Here is a 26,570-nt window from a genome sequence, read left to right on the forward strand (position 1 = left end):
TAGTAGCGCCTTTTTTCCATAAATTAGAAAATGGCTAAAAATGAAAGGCGTCAAGCGGTGCTCCCGCACGGCATGCACCAGCAAAGGTTGGTGGGACTCCTGGTAGATATGTGCTTTAGTTAATGTTGTCGAGAACTTAGCTAAAATATGAGCAAGCTATGGTTTTCCGCGTTGTACCGAATTAGTTAAAGTTGTCGGGACTCCAGCTTAGGGAAATGCAAGTTAATTTAGCGGGAACCCTACTCAGGGACGCGCTGGTTAAGCCTGTCGGGATGCCTAATTAAGCGCACTAATTAAGGCGCTTGGAACTTATCCAAAAGGAGGCGCTAGTTAAGGCTGTCGGGACTCCCACTTAAGAAGGCGCTAGTTAAGGCTCTCGGTCCTCTCACTCAAGGGACGCTAGTTAAGGACATCGGGACTCATGGAACGCGTTGGTTAACGATATATGGCCTCCCACTTAAGGGGGGGGATGCTAGTTAAAGACGTCGGGACTCATGGGACACGTTGGTTAACGATATTGGGCCTCACACCTAAGGGGACGCTAGTTAAGGACGCCGGGACTCATGGGACGCGTTACTTAACGATTTTGGGACTCCCACTTAAGGGGACGATAGTTAAGGACGTCGGGACTCGTGGGACGCGTTAGTTAACGATGTCGGGACTCCCGCTTGGGGACGCTAGTTAAGGACATCGGGACTCATGGGACGCGTTACTTAACGATGTCTGCACTCCCACTTAAGGGGACGCTAGTTAAGGACATCGGGACTCATGGGACGCGTTAGTTAACGATGTCGGGACTCCCGCTTGGGGACGCACTCCATGGGGAAGGACAGCAGGACGGGCATAAGGGTGCCTGGGGAGTCCTCGAGGTAGGACAAGCGCCCCTCCTTCTGAGCCTTCTTCAGGCTCTCCGGTAGTCGCGTCTCCGCCCAGCACTTCACCTCAAACTGGAGGAGGGGGAAGTGAGGGGGATTAAATTGATTTTCAGTAAGGAGGAAAAATGCAATTGCCAAATGTATTAGTAAGGAAAATGCTGACGAAAATTGTATTATTTTCCGCATATGTATTTATATTTTAGTGTTTTCAAGCTACACATTAACACACTATATGGTTGAAGAAATCATTGAACATTACGGGCAAGTAAGTCCACAGAGATGAGGATTAAGGCGAAGGAAGATATAACGCCAGCAACGCGGCCATCTCAGCCACGAATTTGTTATTGTCAAGAGGATTCAATATTTTTGTTCAGAGAAGGTTAATATTTTTACATAGGGAAGGCTACTATTTTTGTTCAGTTACAGTTATTACTTCTGTCTAGAAAAGTTCACTGCTTTGCCTAAATAAAGCCACTATTTTAGCCTAAATAAGGTCACAATTTTGGCCCATATTGCAGTCACGAGGCCCCACCATAGCCTCGCGCAGGGTGCCGGAGAGAGGGGCGCAGTCTGGAGCGCAGGCACTGACGGGGACCGTGGTGAGGCACACGTGGCCTGGCTGGGCCACCACACGGTGGGCCTCATCGCTGCAGCGCTCAGGGTCATAGTCCTCCGTGGCTGAAGGAACATGGGGAGTGGTAGGATGAGAGTGGTGATCGAGTGGTGGAGGTGAACGAGTGGTGGTAGTGAACGAGTGGTGGAGGTGAACGAGTGGTGGAGGTGAACGAGTGGTGGAGGCGGAACTTGAGGCATATTGACATCACCGCATTACTGCAGAGTGAAGTAAGCACTAATGGCAACATCCATGCGAGGCAATCAGACGATAATTATATCAAACGCAAAGTTAACATAAACGGATCAATAAACAATAAACGCTCCATGGGTGATGGTTCTGAAGTAAGGTCTACGTTCAGAGTTCAAATATTTAATAATTTGAAGGAATAAAACGTAAATTAATTAGAAAATATAATGCGTAATACGGAATAATCAGATAATTAATTAAAAAATATAATACGTAATACGGAATAAACCGTTAATTTATAAGTGGACTTTATACGCGGTGCTCACCAGGCTGGCCGAGTTCTGCAGGAGTCCTCGGGCAAGTCCACTGCTGCCTCTTGAGCTTGTCCACGACCTCAGAGGGAAGACTGCAGGGCTGCACAGTCCACGACGCCGCCATCGTCTTCCCCTGATGGCGGAGGAACAGACACCCTCTAGGGTCCTGCAGATCCCCTAGGGCAACGCCGTCGAAGTTGCCACAGAGTCCTCCGACCGCCCCCCTGAAGAGGGCGCTGTCCAGGACCCGCAGCACGAGGGCGTTCGAGTTCCTGATGAGCGCCTGCAGGAGGGACGGCAGGAGCACCTCGACAGTGTCGGAGGTCCTGCTTACACTCGCCACCACGGAGCCTGAGGCGTCCACGACATCTTTGGTGTTGCCTGCCATCGTTGCGTTGTTTATCTGAGATAAGGAATGTTCGTGCAGTAGTTGTAGAGATTATGTTTCGTTGCCGCACTTTATTTTCTAACACTAGTGCGGAACTGGAGGCGCCAACAACTGTCATGTGCTCACTAATTAAGAGCTACATTACCTCGGGAACTCTAATGACCAGCCACGAAAATCATTTGCAAAATGTTATGAAATATTTAACAATAATACGCTTGCCACGTGCCAGTGCCAAGTGACCTCAGTAGACCTGCCAAGGAGTGACCACCCAGTATGATCCCCAAGTGATCACAGTAGACCTGCGCGATCATCTATATTAGGATGAACGAGTAATTTGAAATGCCCCACAAGAGACGGTGGATTTATTACTTGTATTCTAGCAATGCACAATCACAAACATTAAATCTCACCAGCACAGAGTGTCCCTCGACGCGGATATCGACCCCGGCGGCCGGCATGAGGACCCTGTAGCTCAGCGGCGCGTGAGGCGACTCGTCCGATCCTCGGAAGCTCACCAGGACGCCAGAGTTGGCACCCACGTGTTCGAAAATCACCCTGCACGCCAGAGATATTGTTCAGCTAACTAAAATAACATTTGAGTAATAAATATTAACTAAGTGCAATTATTATTGCGATTTGTCACAGCTTTAAATTGTGTATCGTTGAGATGCCAGTGTTGTCTTGAGGTCCTTGTCTTCCCACACAAGCCTTGGAAGATCCTATACTCTGGAAATATGGACTAAATATCAAATTTCGAATAAAAAATATTTACGCTGAAACTTGTATTAATTGTTGAACTTACAAACGTCATGTATATTAAATATTCATCGACGGCGACGGTTGGAAAAGTGTAATTAAAAAGTTCAGGTATACGACAACCTTCACATGTTTAATTAATTAGTCTAATATTAACCCTTTTCTTTAACTAACAAATTCCAGGTTGTACATAAACGTTATTTTATTTTAGTGGATTCTTTGGTTTGGATCTTTACAGTCATTCGATAGTTAAGTTTAGGATAGTTAGCCCAACTCGTGATATTGTAGCCTCTAATGACCAGGCCTTCGCATGAAGGGATGCCATTTGAGGCACGTCATTACATTGTGGTCTCCCTCTCTCCTTACATTTAGGTTTGCTGAGTGGCAATGTTACTTAAGATGAGAGTACCTAACCGTCATAACCGAACTCACAGCCGTGCTAAGTTGGCAATGAGTCTTAAATTTCTACGATTGTCTTTCTCGATCCTTTCTCCTCCGTAAGTTAATTACGTTAGAGAAATGCTGTGCACCAACACAACCATAAGCAAGAGATGCTGTGTACCAACACAACCATAAGCAAGAGATGCTGTGTACCAACACAACCATAAGCAAGAGATGCTGTGCACCAACACAACCATAAGCAAGAGATGCTGTGCACCATCACATCCATAAACAAAAGATGCTGTGCACCAACACAACCGTAAACAAGAGATGCTGTGCACCGACACAACCATAAACAAGAGATGCTGTGCACCATCACATCCATAAACAAGAGATGCTGTGCATCAACACAACCACAAACAAACAAACAATCCATACAAATAACAGAAATTTCAACACCTACCTCGTAAAACTTCCAAACTATAAGCCAATTTGCAGAAGCAATATAATGAGATGAGCTGCCTAACTACCTGTCACAAGTGGAAGGCTCCATTTCGTAGGACACCATGTCGAAGGTGACCACCCTGTTGGAGAGGACGTAGCACTGGTCACTGGGAGGCACCACGGCTGGCTGGGTACTGTGTAGCTCGCCGTCGTGCCCTTTGGAGTGGTGACCGTGCAGGGGCAGCAACAAGTCGAGTATCGTAGGTACTGGTAGCTCTTCTACATAGTCCAGACAACCAGGACGGCTGATCAGACCAGTCGCACGCCTAGTCGTCTGCGACCTGAGGGCCATGTGCATGGTTACGCGTGAGTGACATGCATGATCACGCACGAGTGACATGTATGATCCCACGCGAGTGACATGCATGATCCCACGCGAGTGACATGCATGATCCCACGCGAGTGACATGCATGATCACGCACGAGTGACATGTATGATCCCACGCGAGTGACATGTATGATCCCACGCGAGTGACATGCATGATCCCACGCGAGTGACATGCATGATCCCGCGCGAGTGACATGCATGATCACGCGCCAGTGACATGCATGATCACGCGCCAGTGACATGCATGATCACGCGCCAGTGACATGCATTCCACGAAGCATTTGGTGTAAAAACTTCAGTCCCCATAAGATAAAACGATCAGCTTTTTGATAAATAAATTTAGGTGTAGAATTTATTCCCCCACATACTTCGTACTGAATAGAAGTTGGACATTTTATCTTTCAGTGTAGCCACTGTAGGCATAAAATCGTTTTAAAAATGATGGAATTGATAGGCAGTTTTTGCTTCGCTATGATGTAATTCAGTTCTGTTCTTTGTAGGGAAACTTTAAGGACGGATTATGTTCGGTAGACGAGGGCGGCTTTCTTCCCGCCATCTCCCTGCGATTTTGATAGTCTAACGCCAGTCGTTTTATTCAACATAAATAAATTTGCAGAAATTTACGTCCATGACAGGGTCGCTGATATTTAGGAGCGGAGCGTACGCAGGAATTTTCGTTATAATGAACCCCACGACGTAACAACGATGATGGCACATTCTTCTGCCATCAATGGGAACAAGTATGAAGCAAAGTGCATGAGTAAAAATGCCCAACTGCCCCACGGAACAACATGTGGAAACATTAAAAAGGGGCAATTTGTATGCTCTTAACCACCACAGGTTGTGGGTAATGTGTAATGCAATCCAGGGTGTTGTGTAATGCAATCAAATGGTTCTGGTGAGTCAGCGAGCCAGTGATGGTCGTGGAACTACCAGTGGCATTAATGCCCGGAAAAACTGACCTATCAGCCCCTCCCTTACCTAGTTGGCACTGCCAGGATGGGTAATTACAAAAACAACCTGGTGAGGTTGACCACCACACCCCCCACCTGGTGAGGTTGACCACCACCACACCCCCCACCTGGTGAGGTTGACCACCACACCCCCCACCTGGTGAGGTTGACCACCACACCCCCCCACCTGGTGAGGTTGACCACCACACCCCCCACCTGGTGAGGTTGACCACCACACACCCCCACCTGGCGAGGTTGACCACCACACCCCCCACCTGGTGAGGTTGACCAGCACCCGCCGCTGGGGGGCGTCGACGCTGATGCAGTTGGAGGATGTGTAGGGGAGGCTGAGGCTCCGTAGGACGCTCGCCGCCGCATGGCTCTGGTTCAGCAGGACTCCTGGCACGTCCTGACCACGCATGTACAAAGGAAATTAAAGGAAAGGAAAGGAAATTAAATAAATCATTGTTATGATACTTCATTGTCGTTTTTAAAAGCTGAATGAAAATCGTAAACTAAACGTTAGAATTATTTATTTGTAATTCAAATCTTATCGGTTTAAAAAAGCTAACGATTTTCTCCGTGCCGGATGATTTGTCCGGTTCAGAGATTATGTGTGGGCGAGAGTTCAATTATGAGGTAATGGGAAACCTGAGCAGAGGAGGTCATATCTGTCATGTGATCTGCACACGTCACAGACGCACCGACGCACCTGTTGCCAGGACAGGTCGGCGTGCAGCACGTCATAGACACACCGACGCACCTGCTGCCACGACAGGTCGGCGTGCAGCACGTCACAGACACACCGACGCACCTGCTGCCACGACAGGTCGGCGTGCAGCACGTCGTAGAAGGCCGCTCGTCGCAGGCTGGTCGTGGGGTCAAGGCGGTCGAAGTTGCACTGCGTGGGCAGGCGGCGGGCGAGGAGCCGCAGCTGCTTGGGGCTCACAGACAGCTGCGCCTGCAGACGGCAACGAGAGGCAGTCGGTGATACTTCTACTACATGTCGACATTGGGACTTTATTTTATTGAACTACATTTTATTGGGACTTTATTTACTATATTTTATTTTATTGGGACTTCAGGATCGAACCTCGGGATCGAACCCACTGACCCAAAAGAAATAATCGGGTCTAAATTTTTCAGCTGGTCTTCGGAACGTTTTCAATGGAGATACGGTGAATTTATTTAACGTTTTGTTGGCGATCGAAACCGAATTAGGATATAAAATCTTGAACGGACATATATAGTCAAACTTCTTACTTGTAATGCACTTGCATTTTTTTAATGTTAACAAAATCATTTATTATGCAAAACAAAATTTTTACATAATTCCTCATAAAGTTGTACATCGAATATTCAAATTAACTCTAAAATAAAGACTATTCCAACTAAACTGAAAAAGAAATTTTTCGGATAAAAATGAGTCTTATGAAAAAATGCAAAAAATAACCACTCGCCTTCAGCGCGGCAACTTCGGTTTTTTTGGAGGCTCGACAAGTTGAGCCGACGCCCAGCGTAGCAGAAACTGTGGCGTGCAGCTGATCTTGAAGGAGCTTGTCGAGGCGGTCGAGCGACGGCAGCGCCGGAGACGTGACTGAGCATTTCAAGCACACCTGCGGGTTCAGGAGTAACTTATGTGTATTGATACTAAACACTTGATATAACGCACATACATGCGGGTACAGGAGTAACTAATGTATATTTATAATAAAGACTTGATATAACGCACATACATGCGGGAACAAGAGTAACTAATGTATATTTATAATAAAGACTTGATATAACGCACATACATGCGGGAACAGGAGTAACTAATGTATATTTATAATAAAGACTTGATATAACGCACATACATGCGGGAACAGGAGTAACTTATGTGTAATGATAATAAAGACTTGATATAACGTACACACTTGCGGGAAAAGGAGTAACTTATGTGTAACGTTAATAATGACTTGATATAACGTACACATTTGCGGGAACAGGAGTAACTCATGTGTAACGATAATCCTGGTTGGGGACCATTCACACCTGCCGGTCTAAGGATAACTGATGTGTTACGATAATCCAGGGTGAAATATCATACATAACTTTGGATCTAGGAGAAACTGTTATGAAAAAAAACCCTAACTTTATGATTCATGCATGCAAATATAACTGTATCTGCAAGCACCTGATGATACTTACTTTAGGTGGCCTGGGCACATCGGAGGGCACGCCGCTCCTGAGGAAGGTGAGGTGATAGCTTTGTGTCTCCTGGCTGTCTTCCGTCGTGTTGGGGGCACTGGCGGCCAGTGACGCCTCATACACGATGTCGTGAACGCCTGATGAGAAGTTGCCGCGTGCAGTCACCATGAACCCTCCTGCACCTGCAGTAGTGACAAGTCATAACTTAATAACTTACTCAACCACCTCACTGATCTTAAGAGCCTTGCCTCTGTCCTGTGAACCTCCCGGTAATCGGGCCCGTCAATGAGCTGAGGTTCCTAACACGGTTCTCACGCCTGTAAGTGAGCGATGGTTCCTGTTACGGTTCTCTCGCCTGTGAGTGAGCTGATGTTCATTTTAAGGTTCTCTTGCCTGCCAATGAGCTGAGATTCATGTTTCGGTGTGGAAAAGTCTTATTTTTTGCAAGAATTACGGTTGGAAATACGTTTTATATCGGGTTTGAGCAATTACTTATATAATTTGGCCGGCTTTAATTTCCAACATCTCTGGTAATTCTGTGCGGCCAACCTTCCTCATTTCTCTCAATATGTATTTGAAGATTGAAGCTAACTTCGGATTCAAGCAAGGTCCCGCAACAGCAAATGCACCAGTCAAATTCTTTGTGACGGCCATCGACGCTTAATTTTCACATTTTCGTCCATTTCATCTTCTCTATTGCGTGAGACTTCAAGACTGCGTCTCATCTGAGGTGGCAGCCTTGAGGCGTGAGACGATCTGGGATCGATTGCAACAGCTAGTCTTTTCGGTCTCGGTGAGAGCTCGGGAGAGCTAGGACCGGATGTTGCAGGTTGGTTGTCCGTCACTGAGGTGTTGAGTCAATTTGTAGCTCCGGCCACTTTCCGCAAAGGAAAACTTCATTATCTTCACTTAGTTACTCTCAACCTGAATAATAAACCCTTCTAGTCTTCCAACTGCATATATATTCAATAGTTAACCCATTTATTATATACCCTAATTTCAAGATGGCTACGCATTTTTAAGAGTGCATCTGTTAAGTCCTTTAATTTTAGCATTTGGTGATATTCTTGACCTTAATATTCAGCTAGCTCACATTCTCTATTACAATTTAGTGTTAACGTTTCATTCCAACCAGTTGATATTTTTGACTGGATGAGCGTAACGAAGCCTAGAGCTTCAGTTTCTCTGTGTTACCTGCCTGGCTTGCCCTGGCCAGTTGAAGAAGCTTATGCTCAATTCACTTTAATTGCCTAATTCTTCCCGAGTACTGAGATTCAGACCAAAGAGAGATGAAACGCTTAAGCAAGATTTGCTGTGTTCTCCAGAACACAATTCCGTGTCAATAAATTAAAAATTTTATTTTACGTTTTCTTTTCATTGCTATTTAGATGAACTAACGTTAACAACTCCTTCCACTGCATGAAGAGGGAGGTCGCGCTAAAGTTTTGGACATAAGGTTCACTCACCTGTCAGTGAGCTGAGCTTCCTGCTCCGATTATCCTTCGAGTCGTAAAGTTCGAAATCGGGAAACTCGCGCCTGGCAGAATCCTGGTCAAAAGTAATTTCATTATCGCATGAAAATTTGCACATCAGAGATTCAATCAGTTGAAATGTCAACATCAGCAGAAATGTCTTCAGAAGAAATAAAGTGCACATTTTCAATGTGAGATTCATTTATAGGAGGAGTTTTGACAGTTTGATTGGCACTAGAAGAGTTGAATGAGGTCGTCACGTCTCATATCACTCACATTTTGCTTGTGCGAGGTTTCGGCTTCTTCTGTAAATATAAGAGAAGGCTTTAACATATATTTGGTCGATTGTGAAATAGTCTAAAAAGTTAAAAACTTGCCATGTTTCCACCATTGTAAATCAGTTGTAATGTTACCTCCATAGCAAATGTTAACAACCAAGACGTATTTTTCACCGGAAAGTATAAAAAAAGTTGTCACTTGTTCCCGAAAATTAGAAAATTTCCCCAGATCACCGTAAAATTCTGGAAAAAGTCGCATCTGCTCACCGAAAGTCAGAGACAACATGGCGCTGCTCGTGTGGTTGCCGGATGTGTCGAGGTGAAGAGTATGCTGCTGGTACCGCATCGACGGGCTGGCAGCGTCATGAGCAGGGCTGCGGCATTGATTGAAGAAAAAGTTAACCTGATTTTGGTCCTACACAAACCGCCCTGTTCAAGAGAAATCACCGCCCTGTTCAAGAGAAAATTACCGCCCAAAATTATAGAATTTTAATGTCGAAATTTTTTCTTTTCATTAATTATAGCTTGTGTGTACATACTCTTTTTCTGAAATCGTGTCAGCAATCTTTCAAATGATAACGTCACAATTTTCAACATTTAGCAACTAGAAAAAAAGGAACAACATATACAAATTATCATATAATTGAAATATTCACATGATATGCTGCCAAAGGCTGTTAGGAAGAGCGCGAGGGATGTCGTTATCTGCCTCGACGCTCACGTGGGCACCGACGCCGACGAGCTGCCCCAGCCACCACCTCCACTGCACGCATGGCAGACTTTGTTAGTTGATGGCTGCTTTCTACTTGAGTTACTCACTAACTCTGTTCAGGACTTCTACCACCTCCACTGCATGCATGGCAGACTTTGTTAGTTGATGGCTACTTTCTACTTGAGTTACTCACTAACTCTGTTCAGGACTTCTACCACCTCCACTGCAGACATGGCAGACTCTGTTAGTTGATGGCTGCTTTCCACTTGAGTTACTCACACTCACTAACTCCTGTCTCTTATACACATCTAGATGTGTATAAGANTGCATGAATGGCAGACTTTGTTAGTTGATGGCTGCGTTTTACTTGAGTTACTCACTAACTTTGTTCAGGACTTCTACCACCACCACTGCACGCATGGCAGACTTTGTTAGTTGATGGCTGCGTTCTACTTGAGTTACTCACCAACGATGCTTACGGCCTTATTCACCCTTCACTGCACGTTTAGGTGGCTATGTTTGTTAATGCGTTGCATTTTATTTGTGTCACTCATAAATGGTTATCTCATTAACCGCAACTTTTACTGCACGCATGAGTCATTAATTTATTCGTATTGCGACCCCACCTTACGCAGCGGCGTATGAGGTGTTAGCTGCCCTCCGTGCCGGTAGGAGACTCTTGCCATGCCGGTGCCTGGGCTCAGTGGGCGCACCAATGAGTACGGCCAAACAGACCACCTCCATACCGGTACCTATAGGGAGGGAGTAGCAATATCGACATCGGATATTAAGGTGGACAAGCAGATGGACGGTAGGTACTGCAGCCTTGCGAGGAATCTCATGCCTTTTTCGGACGAGAGCGTTGATTTGAGGACGCGGTTAAATATTTATGCTATGTATTTTTGGAAAAACATATATGTTGGTAATAATTGAAGGCTTGGTGGATTAAATGTACAGTAATGGTCGCTATGTCGAAGCGGCTGTAGACATTTCATCACTTCAACGACTCTGCGTTTTATAAGGGATATGACTATATAGACGAGTGATTGCTGGAGTCTCACGAGACCTAAATTTGGAAGGTATTCATGAAATTTGAACGTAGACTCACGTAGTTGATGACTGAGTGTGCCGGGATCTCAAGCCATCGAGTTGATAGAACTATATAGCAAATAGACCTGCCTTCAAGTGATACACATAATTAACTGACCCTCATGATTAAGAGATTCATTAATATGCCTTGCCTCCTTGTTGACGTCAGCGCTGACGTTGAGCTGAAGCTGACTGTTAGTAGTGCCTGCGCTGAAGGTTGCGGCGACTGATGAGTTGATCAGTGCGATGCTGGACCGGAGCTGCACTCCAGTTTCCAGTGTCTGGTCCAGCCAGGGCACCAGGGCCCCCAAGGAGCTCTCCAGGCTCCAGGCAAATCTGCAGGTTGGGCTCACAGGTCACAATTTGGCTATAATTTCTTAATTAATCCATTTTAGGAACTTTGGACCCTTTAAAATGAACTCGACGGCGCGGTCATTGAAGCATTCGGGATGTCATCGGCGTACGGGCCACCATTAGCGTGTCATCTATCTCATTATTCCACAATTTTTAAACAAAATTTGACCCCATATTTTCATCTTGCCAGTCGCTTTTGTATTATCAATTGAACTATCAGTAACATTAAGATCTTAAGACTGAATCAAGGAGTTCAGGTTTCCAAAAGATATAGAATTCCGAAGTGGTTATTTTGAATGCAATGGAGACAGTGAAAAACTTCTAACCGGCCTGACGAAAATTCCATTCACTACACAAACAACTTTGCAAGAATCTCAGCTTTTTGCATCATATCTTGTCTTGTTCATTTATAAATCAAATTGGAAATACAACAGAAATGGAATTTGCACTTGGCCCACAAGTTCGAATAAGGTCTGGATTAAATGAAGAGAAGACATTAAGAAAGATCTAATAGCCGAACTAGATCGTCAACAGACAATAATCTTTTAGGTTTTCTAATGTCATAAGTAATAAAGTGCCACTTAAGTATCTCGTACATTACCTTCTAGATCTAGTCCGTCAATTGCTATGTCTAAGACGAGTAGGCCTGGTCTGTTACTTGTGAGGTCTGTGGGACTAGGTCTGGTGAATAACCATGAGGTCTGAGGACTTGGGCTGGTCTATCAACCATGAAAATCTAAAGGAATAGGTCTAGAATATCAACTGCAAGGTGGGAGCAGCCTGGTTGACTCGGTAATTGTGTCGTATCTCTGATGTCGCGGCGCCAGGATATATAGCGCTACAATAAACTTCGAGTTCATTGCATTAACATATTATAAAGCTTCAAGTTTGCGCCCCAAACTCACGAGGTGTTGCCGGTGAAAGCGACGGTGGTGTGTTTGGTGGGGTGGCGAGGGGGGCCTTCAGTGACGCTCCGTACGTCGTACTTGCCCTTCTGGTAGAGGAAGCCCGGGGTGCGGATGTGCCCCACCACGGGGATGCCCACGTCTGTGGGCACGACCACCTCCCGCCACGCGGGTTGCCCGAACTTGAAGAAGTGAACGTCACGGCTCGTGTGGGACGAGCCGCCGGAGCCTGGGAGGGGGGAGAGGAAAACGGTACAACGGTAAATTTTTCCAACGTCTTCAAATAACGTCATGACATCTACTATTGAGATTTACTATGAAACAAATGAAATAAAATAAAATAATCGTTGTAGTCGATTATGCCGATTCCGGCAATATCAAGCCTATCATTCAATATTTTATCAAGCCTGCCGATTACGGCAGGCTTGATAGAATTAATTTATTTCCAAGTTGGAAATAATAAATATTTAAGCTTCAAATATAGTAAAATCAGAAGTCTTTATATTAAATGTAAAGTAATTTAAATTAAACATCAACCCCACCAGGAGGTTTGAGATCCTGCAGGAAGGCGGCGTCGAGGGGGAGGGGGGCGTGGAGGCCAGAGAAAAGCCTGAGGAGCAGCAGCCCCCAAGGGGAGGACTGGGGGGTCGTGGCCGCCCCCAAGCCGCGCTGGGTGGGGGAGCGAAATGGCTCGGAATAATTCGTTTGAGGGAACATAATGTCTAAAATAATTTTGTGATAGAAAGTTAAGGTTTCTCCTGCCATGAGATCCTCACAAAATATCTCGTCAGACTTGTCGTGGAAAATTTGGCCAGCAGGCAATGTTTGACAATCGAAAAGAAAAAAATCTCTTGTAGCGAATAAAGACAAGCTAATATAAGACTTAAGGCTTGTAGTCAAAATGCAGCGAAGTCTGAGAGCGAGGTTTTCGCGACCATCGTGTAAAATCCTTGATCTGCCCAAAGCTCGGCCAGTCGCTATACCCGCGAGCTTGTACCCTTTGGAATATGATATCCTAGCCAGACCCTTCTTCGCGGCAACTGGTCGCTTTCAGGTGGCCGAGGAATGGCCAGCGGTCGTCTATAACTAATTGGACTAGGCCGACCACTGGCCACGTATTATTCTTCGCCCCTCATTGAGTTCCCGGCACCATGCCACCCGTCGTGAACTGACAGTTCAGTAATTTACGACGCCTCTTTCCCCTCAAACATTGCACAACGTCTCCATTTGAGCAGCTAGTATGCGGGATTTTCCCTCCGTGTATCAGCAGACTCGATCATAAATATTTTTTGGTAGAAAATATCTATAACAAGGAAGCTGATCAAGGAATGCCGAATATACCATTCAATTGACAATAAAAATTACAACCCGTTCATATCTCGAAAAAAGTGTAAAAGTCGCAGACTTGATGAACAATAATATTCAAAGTTTCTTGGAATTTCCTCTCATTAAAACTCTTTTAATACAAAGTTTACATATTTTTTGTTACTGGTCGACGCTTATAAATAAATAGCTGGGTAAGTATGGAAAAATCCATATCGCCATCTCATTTGCGAGTGGAGTAAAGTCTATCCTAATTAGTGAAGAAACGCTTAGGGAAGAGCCGAGCCTATTCGAAGCCTCTCGGCTTTCAATCAGGGCCTTAAAAAGATCCTGTGTTAAAATTTGTGAATCTTGTCTTCTAAACACCACGAACAACCATTCTGACTCGAAGACACGGGGGAACGTTTTATCTATCTGAATTTGTTGAAATATTCTGAAAGATCCTTCAGTCTTCATTAAAAATTTGTTGAATTTTTAGCTCTACTTAGATTATTTTACTTTAGTTTTGGGTGGGAAATTGTCTTTACGAACAACCTTGAATTTTTTGAGAACAAATAGTCTTATTGAGCCTCTTGGATATGGCGGATCAGAAATTTTCATTCTGCAATGAAGTTCGAGTAGGAAAAGATGCAATAGCATCAGAGCTGCGGAATAAAAAGTAGCTCACTGATAAAAAAAAGAAATTAGGACGTAGCTGCAGCTTCCCTAACAAAATTTAGAGCCGAGGGCGGCTTTTCCGTCTACATTCCGGTCCTCGAAGCAGACAGCTCCCAGAGGCTGGTCCTTATTCTGCTAACTCCTGCCCTACTCTCAGGAGACTGTAAAGTCGGCAAAGATGTTTTGACTAGCCGCTGATTGCGATCAAACCTCTTTGCCGATTGCGATTTTGACTAGCCGCTGATAGAGCCGCTTACGCGAACAGCAGCTCTGGGGCGGAGGCTGAAGCATACCCCGAATTTTGTTAGGGAATTTATTTAAAAAACTCGTTAGCTTCGTCAGATTTAAAGTTGGAATTTTAACTTAGGCCAAGGATACAAGGCTTTAACAGCTTCCAATTTCAAACGTGGTTTCGGATTTAAATTTAAATCTTAGCTTCTTTTAGCGGTAAACCCGCCAACTGTGACGGCAACTCACGAGGATTTCGTTGAACTCCCGCCGCAGTTTGGCGCCGCTTCGGTCGCTGGCCTCACCAGCGCCGCGCCACCGCAGCGCCCGCCACAGCTCGGCGCCCTGGCCGTAGAACCCAGCCTGGGCGCACAAATATTATCAAAAATTTTGATTTTAAATTTCTTATCGTACACGTAAATTTCTCCTATAAATGCGTAATGCTATCAACGACAATCGCGCATGAAAGATATTATTCACTATTCATTACAGAATTGTTTGAGATTATCGCACCACCATTGCGCCATATGAAAGAAATGAATAAAAAGGCACCTCAAGGAGCGGCATCCTGATGGCGTTCATCTTGGCGGCGAGGCTGACGAAAAAGTCATCCGGCAAGCGCGTCCTAAGGCTCAACAGCCATCCGAGCTCCGACTCCAACTCCATCTGTACAGAGGGAAAGACGAGCATGGAGCAACTTACAGAGGGAGAGACGAGGTATGTAGCAACTCCGTCTGTACAGCGGGAGAGACAAGGAATGGAGCAAATCCTGTACAGAGGGAGAGACGAGGTATAGAGCAACTCCTTCTGTACACAGGGAGAGATTCGGTATAGAGCAACTTCTTCTGTACAGAGGGAGAGACGAGGTATGGAGCAACTCCTTCTGTACAGAGGGAGAAACGAGGTATGGAACAATTCCATCTGTACAGAGGGAGAGACGAGGTGTGGAGCAACTCCTTCTGTACAGAGGGAAAGACGAGATATGGAGCAACTGCATCTGTACAGAGGGAAAGACGAGGTATGGAGCAACTACAGGGAAATTCGATTTGTTGCTGCCGCGCTTTTTGAAGCCAGATAACCCGTGGCCAGGACATCAGGCCACAGTTTGTTTTGAACTTTCGAGGTCTCGTTGGCACCGCGAGCTCATATAATCTTCAGTCGTGACCGCTGAGGTGAAATGCAGGTAATATAAAGAATATTTCCGCTGAGTAATGAATTTTTCTTTGATAGGTACTTTGTGATCCACCGTGGCCCCCGTGACCCACCATGGGGGACGTGAGGACCGCCGTGACCCACCATGAGGGACGTGGAGACCGCTGTGATCCACCATGGGGGCGTGGTGACCGCTGTGACCCACCATGGAGGGCGTGGTGACCGCTGTGACCCACCATGGAGGGCGTGGTGACCGCCGTGACCCACCATGGGGGCGTGGAGACCGCTGTGATCCACCATGGGGGTCGTGGTGACCGCCGTGACCCACCATGGGGGGCGTGGTGACCGCCGTGACCCACCATGGGGGGCGTGGTGACCGCCGTGACCCACTATGAGGGGCGTGGTGACCGCCGTGACCCACCATGAAGGGCGTGGTGACCGCTGGGACCCACCATGGGGGGCGTGGTGACCGCCGTGACCCACCATGGAGGGCGTGGTAACAGCCTTTTCTTACCATGATGGTCGTAGTGACCGCTGGGACCCACCATAGGAGGTGTTGCGAAGGCCTCCAAGATGCTGTGCAAGGACTGGCGGGACGGGGCGAGTACCGGCCGACTCAGCGCCAGCGCCTCCTGCGCGTACCGTCGCCTGTAGGAGTCAAGGCGTCAAAGGGCGTTACGAAGGACGTAAGTCGTAAGAAAATAGGTAAGAGATCGAGCTGTGTCGGCCCCGCTTAAGGAAATGAAGGGAACTTGGCACTTTCGTGCAGTACACACATGTACACTTGTACAGTATGTTTAGCACATAGATTTTATCAGACTTAAAGGATAGCAAGATGCCTGACCAATATGCTGTTACCTGATAAGCATTTTGAAACCGTTGGATCAGGCTGATATTCAGGGCCGGGACACGAGTCAACTTATAGCCAGGGTATGTAAAAACTACTGGACGAGCGTATGTAATTTATCCCTAATGCTTTGAAGCATGTAAATAAAGCTAAAGATAATCATGACGCTGAAGATAATCAAGCTAAACATAAGTAAGCTGAAAATAATCAAGACAAAGATAATTAAGCTCAATATATTCATGTCCCTAAAGATAGGGGTCAGTCTCACTGAGTGCGCCACGCGGGGGCCCCGAGCTCTGCCACGGAGCGCATGGCCTGAGCCACAAATTCCGCCACTGCAGGCGACTCCTCCCGCCACGTCGCTCTGGCCAGCCTGGCGGGGGGACACAAGTACCGTAATAACAAGCCCACTTTATTATTACATCCGTAATCTTTTTTTTCTCGCAGGGTCTCAAGTTGTACAACCTTCAAGAAAAGCAGCGTTGAAAAATCGTCGCGTTTTTACTAAGGTGCCTTTAGTGGGAGTGACCAGTATGCATGAGTGCTGCTCAAGTTTAGTAAACTGAGAGGCACGTGACATTAGTAGGTCCCTTTTTAGGTCGAGAACAATACAAGGAAAGGTTTATACTGTTCTACTGCAGGTGTAAGCATGTAATATATCAGTGTCATATGTAACAGCAACTATATGTAGCTGCTACAAATAATGTGTCTGCTGGGGCAGTTGAAGGAAACTGCTTAAATATAGACTACTGGTAGTGCTGGTCATTCAGTACAGACTACTGGCAGTGCTGGTCCTTCAGAACAGACCACTGGCAGTGCTGGTCCTTCAGTACAGACTACTGGCAGCGCTGGTCCTTCAGTACAGACTACTGGCAGTGCTGGTCCTTCAGTACAGNAAGTCTCACTTCGGTACCTTCATACCTGTCTCTTATACACATCTAGATGTGTATAAGAGACAGTCGGTACAGACTGCTGGCAGCACTGGTCCTTCAGTACAGACTACTGGCAGCACTGGTCCTTCAGTACAGACTACTGGCAGCACTGGTCCTTCAGTACAAACTACTTGCAGCACTGGTCCTTCAGTACAGACTACTGGCAGCACTGGACCTTCAGTACAGACTACTGGCAGTACATTACCTGAGCCACCACGTTTGGTCGGGCCGCCATGTCAACATCGCCAGGACGGCCGCCTGACGAAGCGCTGGAGGCTCCACTTGTGACGCCACCAAGGGTGCCAAACCATCGAACACCTGTCGGGTGTGCAGGAGTGATTATTTTATAAGAAACATGGGCCATAGAGACCATTAGATCCTTTCCAAAAAGTCTTGATCGGTCTGGTCGGTCTGGGAAATATATACAGCCTCTGCTATCTAAGCAGAGGCTGATGCAAAGCCTCTTACAATCTAAGAGCTGCTGCTATCTTTGGGTGGTTGCTGGAACATTGTTTCTTTTAGACGAATTTGAGGCCATTTTGATCTTACCAGCCTCATCACCTGCGAGTCTGCCTCTCACGGAGAGCCCTAAAGGCCTGGTTGAAAGACCAAGGAAACCAAAGGAAAGGCCTGGTTGAAAGGCATCACCCCCTTACCTTGCTACGGAGGGCGGGGGTGGTGTGCCCCGACACGACACTAAGCACCGCGGCAGTCCTGAGGGCGACGTCGGAGCTGCTGGACACAATGATCTCTAGGAGCTCCTCGAACGCGGCCTCCCCCTGCAGGTACCCGAGGGCTTGGACCAGCGCCACCTTCTGCCACGGGGGGTTCGACGGGTCCTGCGCAACGTCATGGAGGAGTAGTGGGAGGGTTAAGAGTTTGCCGGGGGTGGGGTGGTAAAGTTAAAAATCTGACGCGGTTGTGTTGGGGTTATGAGTGCGCGGGGTTGGTGGTAGGATTGTGAATCTGCCTCACTGCCGTGAGCTCTCTGTCTGGCTTGGCTCATTCGTGTGGCTTAAGTTATTCCTCCGTAACTCTCTGCCGCACCTGCATCAGGCGTCTGATGAGGGCCAGCAGTTTAGTCTGCACGCTGCAGTGGTCGTCATAGAGGCGACCGTAGAACTGACGCCTGTCAGGAGCACACAGCCTGCGCGCTGACGTGGCCGTCGTGAGCAGCGCTGACGTCAGCAAGAACCTAACGCCGCTCGCCTCTGTGGCTGTGGCGTCACTGCTGCTCAGAGCCTCCACGAAGTCCTGCAGCACGCAAAACCGTCACGTAAAAAATTATTCTACTGACACACGGCAAAACCGGTCACATAACCCCTCATAAACGTAGATGCGACCGCTCGTGCCGATAGCTTCGACGCTAAGACCTTGAGATTCCCGAAATAACTCGTGCCCAGTGTTTGTTTAGGAACACCAACCCAAGACCATGCTGATGCGCCACCATTGGCGCGACCGGTGTCCTACAGTGGTAGTAGTATAATGTGCCACCTTACTACAGTGGCGCTAACCACTGCACTACAGTGGTGCTGCCACAGTACTACAGTGGCGCTGCCACAGTACTACAGTGGCGCTGCCATAGGACTACAGTGGCGCTGCCACAGTACTACAGTGGCGCTGCCATAGGACTACAGTGGCGCTGCCACAGTACTACAGTGGCGCTGCCACAGCACTACAGCGGCGCTGCCACAGAACTACAGTGGCGCTGCCACAGCACTACAGCGGCGCTGCCACAGTACTACAGTGGCGCTGCCATAGGACTACAGTGGCGCTGCCATAGGACTACAGTGGCGCTGCCATAGGACTACAGTGGCCCGACGTACCCGTACTCGTGCCCTGCATGGTCACTCACGTGCAGCTGAGTGGCGGAGACAGGCGAGCGCGTGGACGTCGCCACACTCGCCAGCGTCGCCCACGCGTCCAGGGGCGACGGGCGACGCTGCAGGAGCTCGTCCAACACCACCGCCACCGCCGCTGAGGCGCCGCTGGACGACAGAGCTTCACGGAACACCTGTCTGTGGACGTCAGTATTGATGGACGTCAGGATTGATGGACGTCAGTATTGGTGGACGTCAGTATTGATGGACGTCAGTATTGGTGGACGTCAGTATTGATGGACGTCAGTATTGGTGGACGTCAGTATTGATGGACGTCAGTATTGATGGACGTCAGTATTGGTGGACGTCAGTATTGGTGGACGTCAGTATTGGTGGACTTCAGTATTGATGGGCGTCAGTAGTGATGGACGTCAATTTTATTGAGCACGAATGTTTCCTTGTGATGTTGCCTTGATATTACTCTGATATTGTCTTGCCATTACCTGAGATCATTATGATATTTACTGACATTGCTTCGATATTGATCTGATATTACCCCAGATTCTCCTGATGTGATATTATTATTCCTATGATATTAGGAATGGAGACGCAAACCGAGGTAATGCTAAACCAACAACGGGCATTATAAAAATATTGATTAACATATTCAAGTGAATAAGAACCGTGAGTGTTTTAAGACAATGTTTCCATCTAATAATATACTACAGTTATTTCAAAATCCTTTAATCCGAACTAATAGAGATGGAACCGAGTATCCCAATATCGCTTTCAGACACGGTCACGTTGCACTGTTCAGCGCAAAGGTGCACTGCAGAGTGGGGCGGATGAACAAGCGGCAGATTAGAACAAAAACTCATAACAGGAGGTTTGGCAACACGGTTTTAGATCGTAGAAGTTACGCGGTGTCATTGTAACTAACGCTGATGAGCACCGCGCACAACTGTACTCATAAATAGCTGTAATAATTCGTGCAAATTTTTATTGCCGATTGACCTTGTATTTGCCCTTACTTGACGAGGTCATCTTCCATGGCCAGAACCTTCTTGCTGACGTCTGCCAGGTCCTCTTTGGTGAGTGCACGCGTCAGCTCTGTGATGCTGACAAGCTGGTCAATGACCTGCCCTGCAGCTGATCCTCCTGACTGTGGTCCTCCTGACAATGCTCCTCCTGACTGTGGTCCTCCTGACAACGCTCCTCCTGACGGCGCCTCGCCATGCGCCTTGCCAGCGCCCGAGTGCTGCGCCACCAGAAGCGTCCGCAGGGTCGTGGCGGTGGCAACAACCTCCTGCAGCAGCCGCTCCTGTGGGGGGGAGGTAGGAGTTCAACAGCCCCCCTGGGGGCTCGAGGCAAACTTCAGTGTGTGCTTGCTCGAGCCACTTGTAATAGCTTGTAATAGCCTAATTGTCAGCAACGAAGGTTGAAATCGCCTAATTATCAGCCGACGTAGCTTAAAATAGTCTATTTTTCAACCGGAGTCGGTTGCAAAGTCAAAATTGTAAGTCCATTGATCAACACATTTTTTTAACTGTGGAGACACATTTCCCCCATGAACTTGATAAATGAAACGATTCATCCTTTTCTGTATTGATCCGTAAAACCCTGCTACTAAACTTAGGACTTCCCAATTATCATGACAAATATAGACAGGCCTGCCGAAATATCATTGTGTTAAAACGGTCCACGACGCTCACCTTGAGGAGGTGGGTAGCTGAGGCGTTGGGGCGCCGCCCTGTGAGGTATTCTTCGGGGTACGTGGGCGCCAGGGCGTCGTCCTGTGCAGGGGGTGAATGTAGGAAATTCACGGCACACATGGAGCACATGAGTACATGAGGACATACATGCATGTTAAGTGTATGAGAATAAAGCGAGCACATGAGTACATGAGGACATACATGCATGTTAAGTGTATGAGAATAAAGCGAGCACATGAGTACATTAGGACATACATGCATGTTAAGTGTATGAGAATAAAGCGAGCACATGAGTACATTAGGACATACATGCATGTTAAGTGTATGAGAATAAAATGAGCCCATGAGCATATGATTTTCAATCAAAGAGGGAGAGGGGGAAAAATTAGCAGGAATAAACTGAGGGGGAAGATGGGCCAGTGCAAGTGCGTATGAAGTTGATAGAATTTAAATTAATTGATGACATTTCCATGGGTGTCGGAGCCAGGAGACAAGCTTGTAAGATGTGTAGGACCAGGGCTGGCAAGGGAGCAGTGTGAGGGGCTGAAGGGTGAACATAAAACACGATTTCTTACGATTGAAGAGTATCGGACCCAGGACGAGGGCTGGGAGGGGGACTGGGGGAAGGGTGAGGACATCTCGAAGGCCATCGAGTTGAGGGTCTTGAGGCTGGACGGCGGGGGCGGGACGCGGCGCTTGTACGTCATCGTCAGCGCCAGCGTCTGCAAGGAGGGTGGGGTGGCAGGAGGGGTTAGGAGCAAGTCAACTTTACTAGTTAGGACTAGGTGCGTGAAGCACTCATTGATTAATTGATAGTTTGGACAATAGTAATATTTCAGACTTGGTGAGTGTGGCTAGCTATCACAATTGGCTCAGTGGTGAGCTATCGAAAACAATCTTTTTTAATTTGGCGTGCTTGATAATTCAATCAATAATACATTTTTTGTAACCTCTACAATATTGTTTACCGGCTACACGACAATCTTAACTCAAGAAACTAATTCACTAATACCACCTGTTTAGTAACAATTCCCCACCTGGTTCGTGACAATCTGCATCACGGCACCCGGTATTCCCAAGGGCTTCATCACGGCCCCAGCGTCGACCTGCGCCCACTCGAGCCTCAGGTTCTGGGCGCGGCGGGGGTTGTTTTCCCCCCTCAGGATCAGGCGCCCCAGCGACGACTGCGTGAAGAACCGGTCACCAGAACTGGACGTGTGGTTCTTCCCGCCTGCGACGAGTATAATGACGACGTCGTTATACAATAACTCTTTGACATTGTGTTTTGTTCGCTGCATACAATAACGCCCTGGTGAGAGGTACTACTGACCCTCCGATTTGGTGGAGGTGAACATGAGGGGCACTACTGACGCTCGGTGTTGGTGGAGGTGAACATGAGGGGCACTACTGACCCTCGGTGTTGGTGGAGGTGAACATGAGGGGCACTACTGACCCTCGGTGTTGGTGGAGGTGAACATGAGGGGCACTACTGACCCGCGGTGTTGGTGGAGGTGAACATGAGGGGCCTGTTGGTGCAGTCGTTGAGGTCAGTGGAGCGCTGCAGTTCGTAAAGGTACTCTGATATCTCAGGCCAGGAGCCGTCGGCGGACTTTCCCGCCCGGCGCTGCAGGTCGCGCCCCGGCAGCGGATGAGCCGCGCGCACCGCGCCTGACGCCGGCGACAGAACGTACCTGCAGAGGAGGAGGAAAAAGAGACCAACCGTGAGGACAAATAGCCAAGCTTGCATACCTGGACCACGATTTGAACGAGACTCACGATAATGAGGTGAATGAACTGAGGTCACTGCATGATCAATCGTAGAATCCCGTCATCGATTTGCTAGAAATGTTCGATTACGAGCTGAAAAGAATCTAAGATAAAGTATCTTATGTTCAGAGTTTGAGAAGCTAATAAGGACTTCTGAGTCTGATTTGTTCTCGGAACTTCTCTGTTTAGTTCCGTACCAGCAGGATCGAGTTAACTTTAAATAATACTTTTTTTCAAGAACTCGGCGTTGAGAAGGCGCGACATGTTGCGGCGAATGAATAAGTCAGTATTAAGATAATGTGTAAACCATTATCATGCTAGTCAAACTAGTTGAGTTGATGCATGATAAGCAAATATTACTGTAGAGGAAATTCATCCGGCCAATCTTCATTGGTCTACAGCGCCACGTCAACAGTTACGCAGCCAATTACGTAGTAAACGTAGGTATAGCCTTAAAGTGCTTAGCTCGTTGAAACTCGTGGGATGTGGAACGCGCACTTCTTGTTTCCACTCTCGGATAGACCTCCTGACTGGCCACAAAGGGGCTACTCATCCACGGAGTAACACGTACTGGCTCCATATCATGCATATCCACATTTACATCCTCCTACCCTAGCGCTTTAAGCTTAGAACTCAGCCGCACCACTTGCGTCCTGGTGGAACCTTGCATCCTGGTGGAACCTTGCATCCTGGTGGAACCTTGCATCCTGGTGGAGCCTTGCATCCTGGTGGAACCTTGCATCCTGGTGGAACCTTGCATCCTGGTGGAACCTTGAAACCCCGGCGATCTTGCTACCTCTACTGTTCCTTTACTTTTCCTACTTGATTTCCATTGTTTATTAAATGCTAAATAAGTTACGCGTGTTTTTATTTGCATCACGTGGTGAGGCCAGGTTGAGTTTGTGCGATTGCGGTAGATTCCTTGGCTGAAATAACCCTGGACCGTAATTGGAATTTTCCAGCTTCTCTGGACTACGGTTGGAGTAGTGGTCCCAAATTCCTTTACAGTTACTTAAATAACATTTCTATTTACTCATACTCCTCAAATTCTGTACCTGACATCAAACAATGACGAAATAGAGGATTAGAATGACGGATGGGCACAAGAAGATGAAATAAAAGTAAGATAATTAATAATATAATGCTCAGCAATTGACACACCCGCCATATTATAAGACATTGACCTGCCGCCACGCCCCAAATGCTATGTCTGATAGCTGGGAAAAATAAGCAAATTATAAGATAACATGAATTTATCATTTCGTATATACCACGAGATGAAGTCGCAATACCTGACAGCAATTGTTCTCACAGAACAAAAGGGGCTAATAGCTTCGATAATAACATTAGCGCTTAATATGTTCTCACTGGACTGTGCACGCTCCGTAGATGGTGTCCTCCCTCCTGCTGAAGGAGGTGGGCTGTAGGGGGCTCCTGCTGGTGTCGCTGTCGAGGGAGTTGGTGCGGGTGTTGGTGTAGGAGCGTTTGAGTTGGTGCTCTACGGTAGGCAGCACCAGCAGCAGCTGCACGACGCCCTTGCGAACGTTACTCAGCCACAGCGGTTCGTCGGGAGGCACTGCGAGCTGTGGCTGTGGAGGAGGGCTGCTCAATACCTATGGGGAGCTGGGCCAACAAAAATCCCTCGGAAAAAGTGTTCACTGGCCAATCTAAACACAAATAGACGCAACAGCGCTGCATTTACCATAGTGCTGTACTGTGGAGCGATTAAATGAAATCTCAGCTCCTACACCGTCATCAATTCCCCATCACCTCTCAGTCACCTGCCATGAAAAGCGCACCTTGTTGTGGTAGTCCAGGGTGACCTGGAACGGTGCTTCGAAGAGCTCCCTGAGCGCGGGTGCTAGCTGCCCCTGCTGCTCCGTCCCCAGCTGCCCGCACTCCCCGCTGCCGTGAGACTCGCCCACACGCGTGTCTCTGAACTGATGAAAATAAGAGGTGCTTATGATGGTGAACCAGAGGTGCCTAATGGTGTAATAGAAGCTGCTGTGAGAGGTGCTTAATGGTGCATTACACCGTTCACACGCTGCTGTGTCTTTTAGTGTTGATCTAAACCTCCGTTCAAGTTCTAACATTCACTTTGACGACATACGCTTGACTTTGTCCTCAAATTGAAAACAAACGTACTCCGCTTTTTTAATTTTGATGAAATTAACTACCATTTCTCCAGGCAAAAAAAATGATTGAGTCGGAGAATTTTTTTCCAATCAGTTATAAGCTATGAATCCTTCGAAACAACTGGAAAAAATACCCCGAGCCGCACCCTGATCAGAAAGACGTTGTTGGGCGCCGTGTCAACCTCGAGTATCGTGTCGATCGACACCAGTGAAGGCTGGGGTCCTGCGTCTGGCAGCGCTGTTCCAACCGTCGCGTGGTAGCGGTACTGGTACGACAACGGGTACTGCAGCCCACTGGTGGTGCCTGCGTGCCGTTGGCAAGGCAGATTAAACACAAAACTGAACGGCTGGAGGACGAATTTGATGAGCGAAAGTTCAGGTTGCTGTGTATTTTTGTTATGATAATAGTTTTTCTTTAGGTTCACGGACTCTCCTATTTAAACCTGGTCGACGCATCTAATTTGGAGCGTCAATCAGGCTTTTGCAAAATCCCAAGATATTTCTATCAGACCTGCTTCTGGCTGACCAAATGCTAGAAAATTGCTAGCAGTAATGCTATCGGCTAATAAAATGCCAAAATATTTCTATCGGTAACCCCATTATAAGCCTCACCATACCCCATGACAGTTTATCACACATGCACCATCATGCCAGCTGAACAATAATGCTGATGGTACCTGCTGCTAGCAGCACGGTCATGATGAGCAGGAGGTTCATAGCAAGCTGTCGTGCTGGTCGCAATGCAGCAGCACGTCTACAGCACTGCCTAATGCTGACCATGACGGCATCAGCACCCTGCAGAATTATATATATTAATTATATAATTATATAATCATATATAAGCGCTGCACTACTCCGCTCCCCACCCACGGTCATCTGCAACGGTACGGTGCACTTGACATCAGTTGCGCTGAGAACAAACTGCGATGAATTATAGGTTCAGCATTTCCTGATTTTTCTAAACTTTAACAGATTATAAGTAAGTGAAAGTTGGTGGGGCCTCAATAAATGGGAGAGTTGGTGGCTTTACTAGAGGGGAGAGTTGGTGTGGCCTCACTACAGAGGAGAGTTGGTGGCCTCACTTGAGGGGAGAGTTGGTGGTGCCTCACTAGAGGGGAGAGTTGGTGGCCTCACTTGAGGGAAAGTTGGTGGGGCCTCACAATATCATCAAGCACTTCCTTCCACACTCAAAACCTCAGGAGGCAAAATTCGGCTTCAGCGACGTACAAGGACGAAGATCTTCAAACGCAAATTAAACCGAAACAATTTACTACCAAAAAGAGATAAAAAAAACTCATTTAAGCAAATAAGGCTGCCACAATTAGACAAATAAGGCAATCAAAATTTAACAATAAATGCATACAGTATTGCTGAACGTAAGCAATCACGAAAATAAAATTAGAAAACAAGTCTTCGGTGTCACAATTAAGGTTAATTTCTTTAGGACTTCAACTCTTCAGCCTCTCTTACGTCTTCAGTCGCACCCAATCTCTATTAACAAAATATATATAGCCTATTAACAAAACAATATCAATTCAATTAATAACGCAGCTGGTTCGAATTAACCTTGATGTTGATTAATAATATAATGAATGTGGTTAATTAAATGTAAATGACAGCAACTGCCTGATGACTTGAGACGAGGCCGTCGTGGGGGCAACTGAAGCAGACAGTGAGACTTGATACCTTGGCTTGA

The 26,570-nt window shown here is 47.1% G+C and overlaps 1 protein-coding gene across 3 annotated transcripts; it reads right to left on the reverse strand.

The window, feature by feature from the left end:
* Positions 1-465: 465 nt before the first annotated feature.
* Positions 466-26,331, reverse strand: LOC108666444 (hemolymph clottable protein). Of its 3 annotated transcripts, XM_018153320.2 has the most exons (35): positions 25,957-26,331; positions 25,552-25,669; positions 25,021-25,178; positions 24,539-24,679; positions 24,108-24,328; positions 22,467-22,663; positions 22,010-22,203; positions 21,548-21,694; positions 20,973-21,053; positions 20,292-20,581; positions 19,296-19,458; positions 18,488-18,694; positions 18,097-18,279; positions 17,646-17,758; positions 16,777-16,881; positions 16,207-16,309; positions 15,062-15,175; positions 14,759-14,872; positions 12,844-12,970; positions 12,302-12,530; positions 11,195-11,378; positions 10,580-10,705; positions 9,898-10,004; positions 9,509-9,615; positions 9,240-9,268; positions 8,958-9,039; positions 7,492-7,673; positions 6,762-6,917; positions 6,116-6,262; positions 5,577-5,710; positions 4,047-4,301; positions 2,790-2,934; positions 2,004-2,394; positions 1,408-1,553; positions 466-947 (listed from the first exon to the last, which is right to left on the reverse strand). In XM_018153320.2, exons 2-35 carry the CDS (start codon positions 25,652-25,654, stop codon positions 783-785), a joined length of 5,346 nt encoding a protein of 1,781 aa, XP_018008809.1. In that variant the 5' UTR covers positions 25,655-25,669; positions 25,957-26,331; the 3' UTR covers positions 466-782. The 3 variants fall into 3 exon arrangements, with proteins under 3 accessions (XP_018008809.1, XP_047740760.1, XP_047740761.1); XM_047884804.1 differs by lacking the exon at positions 18,488-18,694; XM_047884805.1 differs by lacking the exons at positions 22,467-22,663; positions 24,108-24,328; positions 24,539-24,679; ... (1 more) ...; positions 25,552-25,669; positions 25,957-26,331 and adding an exon at positions 22,385-22,410.
* Between the last annotated feature and the right edge of the window lie 239 nt (positions 26,332-26,570).

Source organism: Hyalella azteca, unplaced genomic scaffold (genome assembly GCF_000764305.2).
Source record: "Hyalella azteca isolate HAZT.00-mixed unplaced genomic scaffold, Hazt_2.0.2 contig16234, whole genome shotgun sequence".
Classification (NCBI taxonomy): domain Eukaryota; kingdom Metazoa; phylum Arthropoda; class Malacostraca; order Amphipoda; family Hyalellidae; genus Hyalella; species Hyalella azteca.